Genomic DNA, 10,057 nt, shown 5'->3' on the forward strand with positions numbered 1-10,057 from the left:
AGGATCAACGGTGCGCGATACTCGTGTACGTTTCTACGCCCGAACGCCCACGGCATTATTCCAGAAAATAACCCCTCTATAGTCCCCCTCCTATTCGTAAACACGTATGGTCGATGCGCATAGGTGTAGGTGCGCGCATGCGCGTGCACGCTTCGTACACGCGCGACGCGAGTATCGCATATCGGTTCGATCACGTCCAATTATCCACTTGTTGCCTTTTCAACGATTATTATTTCACCGAAAGAGGAAACTATTGTTTTTAAGGGAGATAAGTAAAGCGAAGATTAAATTTCTTCTCTCTTATTTCTTATTTCTCCAAGGGGGATTTTTCAATTTACGATTTTCTTCCACAATTTCTTTTCTGGAATTATCGTTCGAACTGATCTTTCGGTATTCTTCTTTTCGAGGAACGATGATACAGGTAGAAAGATAAGAGATTCAATCGATATTTTCTCAACGTATCCGGAGAAACTATTATATTTACTTCTTTCCTTCTAACCTTCGAAGAATACAGGAAAAATAAGTATTTTTTTCAACGTGTCGAGGAAAGAGGAAATGGATAAAAACGTAGAATGGACGTAGATCGTTCGACGGAAAATTACGTTTAATCGGTAAACAGCTTTATACAATTGTCGAGGCGTCAAGGATCGCCGCGCGTTCTCTCTCTTTTCTTGTTCGCGATCCCAGAATGGAGAAGCCGCCTGGTTACAAATTAACTCTAACTCTTTACAAATATGTACATATGCAACGTAAGAGATCGTCGGGCTCTTGTACGTACGTTCGACGCATACGAAACGAAATCTTGATCGCCGCTCGCTCGCGAGGAATTCCTCCTCGATAGGGGAATCCCCGTGTGAATCATGCTCCTCTTTCTCGTTGAACGTGACGCACACTCTGTTCCCCTCCGCCTATCTTTCTCTTCCATCCCTTCTCCCGAAAATTCCAATTCGCCTCGACATATTTTTCATTTTCGTATGTAAAAAATCTTCGTACTAGACTCTCCTAATTTCTTAAATTAAAAGGAAAGAAACTTTTCTTCGCTCGAATGCGTAAAATATCCGATCTTGCGTCTTCGAACGAACGATTCGAATTAATTGAACTTGCCATACCACTCGAGTCGAGGGAAAATTGGCGATAAAAGGAAAAAATAAGTTTCGAATCGAGTCGATCGCGGACTCTGATACACGCTGATATGTAAATCGGAGCGAAGACTCGAGCGAATTCGACGTCATCTTTTCTCCAGATTGGGGGAAGAGGAGAGAAAAGAAAAGAAGCTTCGTCGAAAGATTCGTTGCACGGCTTGACGCGGATGCGATCAGACAACAGGAACAATCGTAAAGTTCGTAATTTAATTCTTTTCTTCTCTCAATTTTTTTCCTCTCCTTTACGTTTGTTACTGTAACAAGGTACATCATTCATCTAATGATATAATTCCTTATACCTATACACGATATATCTTCGTCAACAAGAAAAACAAAATTGAAAATACACACATACCTATACATATACATATATATGTGTGTGTGTATATATGGAATCGAATAAAAAGATCTCTGAACTCGGCGGATAGCGATTACTCGCTTCGTTTCGTGGTGATAAATAACAATGAATTTTGTAATGGAAAATGGAACGATCGAAACACATTAAAAAAAAAAAAAAGAAAAGAAAACGAACTCGTTCCTTAAACGCTACATGCGATCCTTATTATCATTAATCGTACATAAGAAATTCGGCGTTGTCGCGTGTTCGTGATACGAGTATTTCGAGTGAAATTCAAACGTTGAAGAATGATATCGGATAACGAACACGTCGCTTAAAATCTAAAACGATCGCTGATCATTGATCATACAATTTGACGATCGAGCGTCACTTGAATCGCGTACGCATGATCGATTATAAAACTCTGTTGGGAGAGGGTGGAGGGAGGGAGGGAGAGAGGATACACGGAATGGCAGAAGGAAGGAAATCTGGAGTCACTTGGAGGATTTCGATACAGTTTATTCTCTTATAAATGAACCAGAGATGAGATTTTCTTTTTTTCTTTTTTCTATAGAATATATATATATATATAATTACACAAAATAACAAGGTTTGAGAATTACAAATTCGATTCAGAAATTAAACACCTAATTCCTTAACAACTCTAAGATTCGCATATCTTCATTATTAAAATTCAAGACAATAAAATAATAACCGAAAGAATAAAACGATTGAGACGATTATCCAAATCATTACTCGTCATACACCTCACAACACGCGCATCTCCCTCCCCATTATTCTCCATTATCCATCCAAACATCTCCCGATCAGAAACACTTCTCTCGAACGAATCTCTCGTCCTCTCTCTCCCCCTCCTCGTGACTCTCGTCCCGCTTCTTCTTCTTCTTTGCACGGCTCGAGGACAATCCGGAAGCGATTGGAAGTCCGAGATGTGGAAAAGAACTCAAGTGGTTTCGTTGGTGGCTACCTTCTCGCTGCCTCAGTAAGCCCTCAATCTCACCTCCATCTCCGGATCTTGGCGGTGGGTGAGGTGGGTCGCCTCGATCGCTCCCGTCGCCCCGGCCGCGGCTCCGGTCACGTGATGGCCGTGGTGACCGTGGTGGTGGTGATGGTGGTGATGATGGTTGAGGTGAGGCGGCTGGCCGGCCGAGCTCCTGTACGCCCTCTGCTTCTCATCGAAATCGCGCACGCGCTGGTTGTAACGCTCAAGTTGGTCGCGGAGGAGGGCGTCTTCTTCGGCGGCGCGTTTCTCGTCATACTCGAGACAACCGACGCCGTCCAACCTCTCAAGATCGATCCATCCGCGCCACATCACGCACACGCCGTTCATGATCAGCCGAGATCTCAGGTGCACCTGCAAACAGAACCATCGTTTGCTTCACCAGTCGGCTCGAGGCAACCGATATTTCGAAGGTGGATATCCGTGGATCGGTTATCGCGCGCCTCGGTATATTATATTGTTTCTTTTTTTTTTTTTTTTTTTTTCGAAAATGAAAAATTACTGTTGGAGGATCGTAGTTGTAACATCTCGATGCGAGCAAGAAATCCGATGGAGCCGGGTCCATTAAGCCCGACTTTCAATCATGTTTCCTCCCCCCTCTCTCCTCGTCTCGAACAGTTTCTTATTTCCAGAGAACGATTACGCAGATTGGAAGGTACAAGGAGAGGTGAAATTGCGAGGTCGACGGTGGCCGGGCTCGAGAAAGAGAGCTGAGAAAACGGAATACGTTTCTATTCTTGGGAAAAGGAAATAATTTTTCTGGACTTTCGTTTCTTTCTAATTGTATTTAATTTATTTTACCATCTCGAATCTCGAAAGAGATGTTCGATATTCGAGATATCACAAACGGGATAAATGATTTTGAAAAAACGTGAGAGAAAGAGAGAGATTTTATGGGTTAAGACACGACGACCAAGTTGACCGACAAACCGAATTTACAACGCCAAGGGAATGGCGAAGGAGAAGGAGGGATGTCGATCCTTTGGCCGTCGAAAAACTCGAAACAGTTAATTATCTGTGCCTGGCCCAACAGGGTTATTTTATTTCCTGGCAAATGATCCCGTTTCCGGCCCCGTTCGAAATTTTAGAAACTGTTACGGAATCCGGGCTAACCCTCCTTCACTTTTCTGGACCATCGAGAGGAAGAAATTTTATCGCCTATTTTGAGCCGGAATCTCGAAGTTGGAAGAGATGAGCTATAAATTCGACAAGCCTTTCTCTATTCTTCTCATCGTGAAATCTTTCAAATCTTTTGGAAAGGGAAAATTTGAATCGATCCGTGACGAATGATGTTTTGGAAGGCTTCGAGCCGAGGAAATCATCGTTACGTTGGCGAAAATCCCTCCTCTTTGGACGGATACATACAGCTGGTTGTTCTGGCCGCGATGCAACAATGTGCCCGACCCAGCATGATTCTCTTCATGCGATCATAAGCCACGGGAGCGAGCAGCGGGCGATCGAATATTTCGATAATCGAATAGTTTGTCGCCTTTTCCGAAAGACTCGAAATTACTCTGCAATTTGGGAAAAAAAATTTTCCCTTTCCAAACACACGCAAGGATCTCATATTACCTTCGAACAATGGCGAAACGTTAAATTAGGTTAGAGAGAGAGGGAGAGGGAAAATGGAATAAAATAAAGGAAAGAGAGAATGCTCGAAAGATTGGAAGAGTTGCAATTAATTTTAATCGAGTAACATATATTTAATGTGCAAGGAATTGGATAATATCGGATATTATTATCAGTATCGTTTGGTATATGTGCGAGTCTACTTGCAAATCGAGTCGATTCCTCCACTCAATTTTTCCTATATGTAGAGAGAGACTTCTTTTTCATGTTCATTCATCGTCAAATTTAAAAAGATCTCTCTTTCTCTCTTCCCTTTTTACGAATTCTCATGAAAAATCGAACGATTGACGATTCTCTCAGAATTTCTCTCGACGTTGAAACGTATAATGTAAAAAGAAAAGCGAAGGAAAAGAAGGGGAGAGAAGTCGACGACCGTTTAATCATCGTTAATTTTTCTCACGCGAGCCGGGATCAGAAAGAAAGAAAGAAAGAGAGAAAAAAATGTCAAAAAATCCATTCGACACCTTTCACTCGCCAGGGGCGTGACCCATTATCGCCAGGAACAATGGGACGGCGATATTTAAACTGTAACGCGTGTCTCGTTCACGACTTTGCACCGTGTGCAACCCTTTCGCCCGTTTATTTGCATGTTGCGCACGATGAATAATGAGAAGGAAAGAGAGAGAGAAAGGAGAATGGATGGAGTAGAAAGGAAAGTGTAAAACACGAAGTCGAGAGAGAGGAGGGGAAAAAAACAAGATGTAACGTCGAACCGGTGGAACGAAAGGGGGTGAAAAATCGGGAAAGGGTGGAACGATGACTACGGCATAAAACGTAAATGCGTCGGGACAAACGACCGGCTATTTGGATGGCTCTTTTGTTTTTTGGTAGGCGGTGCTGTTTCGCCTTTTTGCCAACCGTCCACAATGGGCAAGACATTCGTCAACGTAACGTCTTTTCGCGTCCTACATACACGGTCAACGCGTCGAGAAAACATCTTTTGTCTTTCCGCAACACCGAATGCAGAAACGGAATATGTATCGTTCGTTTTTTCTTAACGCGTTGCCGACGGAAAACGAGAGAATTCTCATTTTATTGAAATATACCTTACCGTCGGGAAACGAATATTCTCGTTCTACGACATATATGTGTTTTTTCTAGTAATTTCTCCGATATTATTTCTGACAGTGGCGCATTTTACGCATTGTAACATATATTTTATCATATGTTTCTCTAACTGAATTGAATACATCACAATGATTGATTTAAAATAGCTTACTTTTGATCTGATTTTTTCTCTTAATGGATAAAGAAAAATTATTTGACCAATTTAATGATTTATCAGACATACTTAGTGATTGTGAAACAATCGAAGACGAATATATAGAAAGGTGATAATTCAGATATTATTCCCAAAAGATGCTTACGTATTTTATGCGAAAGTGATACTGAAATAAATGAGGATGAGTTGTGATGCAAGATTTGAACAAATTTTCACGTTCTGGCACATTGAAAAATTCCAATATTTTCTATATATAACTTTTTCAAATAAAATTTCAATAAAATATATTAATTACACGTATTGAAGGAATTCTATATTATTAAAATTACTCGTCGTTAATGCGTTAATTTGAAATTTTTTTTCAATATCATGGTATTTCTGGAATAAATTTCACAACTTTTTTATTACTACGAATACAGTTTGAGATTCTCGAAAATGTTGCGAGAAGCTCGAGCAAGCTGCGATCTTGTACCTGTGTAAAAGATATTTTTTCTTTTTTTTCGATCAGTCTCGTAAGATTTTACGATTGGTAGAGAAGAGAATGGACTCCTCTCCCTCCCGTTCGAGGAACCATAACAACAGTTCTCCGGATTTGTATTTGGCGAAAGGACTACCGGGGCATTTCGGCGGAGGTGTAAATCAGCTTGACCTAAGTCAACGCGTTTCGATTTTCGGTTCCCTCAGTATGAGTATATATAATACAGTAACAGTATAACAAATCAATTATATTTCGATAATATAAAAATTTCGATAAAAATTTAAACCCATATAAATCGGATCTGTTTCAATTTTTCATAAAATAATATAGTTTTTAGTTCGTAAGCATTTTTTCCAGCCGAATATTACGAAACATCACGGGCCGTAAATCGAAAAAGTATCATAATTAAAAAAAGGTTATTAGCAACGTGAAATCGCCTTTCGAATTTTTTTCCCCCTCGCCCGATTTTTCTATCGATTCCAGCAAGATCGAAATCTATCTTGAACTTGTGAAATTAGAACAATCCTAGTTGTAACATATTGTATCGATATGCGGTCAATTTCATTAATTCTAATTTGATATAATGCTTTGTTGCAAATAATAACTAATTCCAAAAACTTATAGCTTTCGATAATATTAATAATTAAAGATTGGAAAAACTTGGACGTATAAAACGTAGATTTATCCATAAAATCTTATATAATTTTCTTTAAAGACACTAAAAATATAGAGTGACGTAATTCCTTCATTCATTTTTACTTTTACATATCACAATGATAAAATCCTTCGTCATTCCATCGTGAGATTCATGAATCACGGCGATTACACGCGTTTCCAGATATTCCTCCCCGCAAAGGAGTCGCGCTTAACGAATCATTTTATTATTTTTTTCTTTTTTTCATTCTTCGAAATAAAAGAAAAAGAGAGAGGAGAACACGTTGTTTACACGGCGACCCGCGGCCACCGTGTTTTGTTTTAATCGACAATGGAGGAGAAGAGGAGGCGTAATAAAGAGTCGACGCGGGGCTGCACGTGTCCACCGTCATTGTCTCGGCCTCGTTCCCCGTGGAGAGGAAATAATTAAGGGAGAGATTCGCGAGCAAGATAGAGGCGGCCGATAAAGAGCGGCGAAATGAAAAGAGCGAGGGCCTTTCGTCGATCTTATCGAGAGAAGAGCCTCCTTCTTCTCGTGCTCATTTCATGCGTGCTCTTCGATCAAACACCGTAATTTTTATATATCTCTCCATCTTTATATATCTTTATACATTTGTATTCGACGCCGCGCGTTTATTTTCAAACTTGAATCGATCTGGAACCCATGTTGTCGCGAGATATTTCGAGATTTTGAGGAAATTGAGTGAGAAAATTGTAGAAAGAAAAATAGAAAAAAAACGTCAGACGAGAAAAAACTAGGTTCTTCCAATTCTCCAAAGTCTGAAGAGAAGAATTCGAGCGGAGAGAAGTTTGCGCTCACCCCTGGGAGGATCCAGAGGAGAGGTAGAGCAAGAGATTTATGACCCATTATATACCGGGTGACTTGTGAAGCGTCTGGGCATCTGGCGCACCGACTCTGTTTGACGGATTTCGAAAAACGCTAATTGGTTCACCAGTAGCTGTTAATAGGACTCTCATTCCGACCCCCTTTTCCAATCTCTAAAACGCATCGTTCGAATCTCGAGAATTTTTTGAATGTGATATCTGAACGAAAAAATGTTTCTTTTTCTTCCAAAATTTTCCATCCTCTTCCTTTCTACGATTTTTAACAAAAAAGAAGCCGAGGAGAGGGAAAGCGATTATTATTATTATTACATGTGCACGCGTATCTTTTATAGAAAATGGCGGATTCGCGACGCGCGTATCGATCGCGATGGCGACGACGCCCCTCTTCCTCTGCGCCGACGTACAACGACGACGATACATACAACTCCTGTTAAGCGATTTTGAAGGAAAAAGAATGGCTTTAAGAATCGTCAGAGGAATATCGATTCTTCGACGAAGAGAAAAATGGAATCTATCTTGGAAAGTACTTTTTGCCAACCTTCTTTTAAAAATTAATAATAAATTCTAGACTCAAAAGATTGTTGTTACGCTATGGAATCTCGTTCACCACCCGCGGGGACGGCGAAAATTTCGGGACCGGATGTCTTCTGTCGGGGACTCTTCACCGAGAACACGGTGACACTATTGTTCGAGAGGTATGGAAACGGATACTAAATTTGTCCGTCTGGAAGCCGACAACCTATCCTTGGACATACGATGCCCAAGGACACGAAAAACTATACATCCTGTCCGAGCTCGTTTAACGACCTACTCCTCTTCCCCATTTGTCAACCGCAATTGACCAATTAGAGATACGAGAGTGCACAACTATTAATTGACGAATCGAGATATTTTTATAATCTCTCTTGATTCGAAAATTTTAAAGAGTTCAATTTCAACGAACTTAGGATGTAAAGTATTATCGAGTTTCAGAATTCTATCAGGTTCATACGATATTATATAAATAACGAGAAGACGAGATCGGTTCGGATAAAATTTTTTTTAAGAAAATCGTTTTTAAGAAGAAGTGTGTTTTTCACTTACCTTGCCACGCTCCTTTTCGAAATCGCAATCGTTGATATCGCCGCCGTAATTTCCGGATGCGTTGCCGAAAACGAGTTGGAGATTGGTCCCCGTCGCGGCAAACGCGATCTCCGTATACCCTTCCCGGCAACCATTTTGAAAGCGCACTTGGCGTTCCTCGACTGGTCTGTCTCGGTAACCAGTGTATCTGACCTGTGCAGATTTAAGGAAAAAAAGAAAAAACATTTTACAATCTTCTCGATTCTCTATCGTGCGATCGATTCAATAATGATGATAAATTCTCGATCGATCCATCCAACCGTCGGAAGAGATTGAAATCGTGAATTAATTTTTACGAAAGAACGAAACGTGTGAAATTCGAAGAAACGACATTCCTTTCGAATGATCGTTCCGTTCGAATTAATTAAATTCGTTTCGTAAGTTTCGTTCCAAAAATTTAATCTCGGTGATTCATATGGATGAAAAAAAAAATCTCAGAGAAGTAATACTTCAAAACGATAGTTATAAAATCAATACGTATCGATTATCGTTGTACGCATAATGTTTTCCCTCGTACAAACGATTAAATGTAGTTAATCGAATGAAAGTTGTAATACTATAAAATGTATGAATGTACCATTTGACCAGAACGAAAACTGGATCAAAAAAATATATATAATCTAATTGGTTCATTAAAATAATTCTTACCTCGCTCTCGCGACTCAGTCTCCTAAACAACTCCTCCGTCTCGAACTTGGCCTTTTGATTGGGCACCACCTTGGGCATCTTGAACAGGAATCTGGGCCGTTGTTGCTCGAACAGTCCCATCCCGTCGAACGGCAGCACGCTGACACCCAATCCCCCGGTGCCACCGGTGTGCTCGCTCATGGTGTGCATCATTTTGCACGGATATCGTTTCAAGAAACGAAAGGAAAAAAAAAAGTCAAAGATCGTCTCGAAGATCGATCCGACTTCAGACACGCTTGCTTCACTACTCCGTCGTTGCAATGATACGGTGACGACGGTACGGATTCAATTGGTTTCACAGCTTATAAGAATTTATATATATAATCGGAATTTGCACTGAGCGCCGGATCACACGAAGAGCGACTACACCGTGCGGCGTCTCAGTGGAGACTAGAGAGACGCGAACTCGCGGCAAAGTTTTGGCTTTTCCCGTCCAGAGCCAGACCACGCCCACTAATGCGCCTCCCTCCCCCCCACCACGTCTACGATCGAATCGCGCAGCGGACGAGTCTGTGAGGGGTGGAGAACGGGTGGGGATCCCAGTCCAGCGTCATGCTCGCAAAATTCATCTTGCTGGAGAAACGTTACCGTTACGAGCCGACTCTGAAATTTCGTTCACAACCGGAATTTTACAACCGTTGTTGCGGTTATTGTTGTTACCCCGAGAATTCTCTCGCGCGTTAATTTATCAAGCATACAATGTTGTTGTAACCCGAGGCTCTCAACTAATGACGAATTATATGCAGGTTGCAAAATTTAACTCGCGATCGAAGAGATTCGTCCCTTTAAGAGAGACGCGAATTAACTTTTGTGATAAAAATTATAATACTAAATATTATTTCGGGAGATATTTCATAAGACGTCGAAGCGATTGGCGAATAAAATAAAATATCGGTGCTTCGACTCTTTATCATTAAAA

The 10,057-nt window shown here is 40.8% G+C and overlaps 1 protein-coding gene across 1 annotated transcript; it reads right to left on the bottom strand.

Annotated features, from left to right (window-relative positions):
- Positions 1-586: 586 nt before the first annotated feature.
- LOC100864110 (protein big brother) lies at positions 587-9,556 on the bottom strand. Its single transcript, XM_003691898.4, has 3 exons — positions 9,100-9,556; positions 8,413-8,604; positions 587-2,854 (listed from the first exon to the last, which is right to left on the bottom strand). The coding sequence occupies exons 1-3, from the start codon at positions 9,289-9,291 to the stop codon at positions 2,480-2,482; spliced, it is 759 nt and encodes a 252-aa protein (XP_003691946.1). The 5' UTR covers positions 9,292-9,556; the 3' UTR covers positions 587-2,479.
- Positions 9,557-10,057: the final 501 nt, after the last annotated feature.

This window comes from Apis florea, unplaced genomic scaffold (assembly GCF_048593485.1).
Source record: "Apis florea isolate Af1SG1 unplaced genomic scaffold, ASM4859348v1 contig_3793_pilon, whole genome shotgun sequence".
NCBI lineage: Eukaryota > Metazoa > Arthropoda > Insecta > Hymenoptera > Apidae > Apis > Apis florea.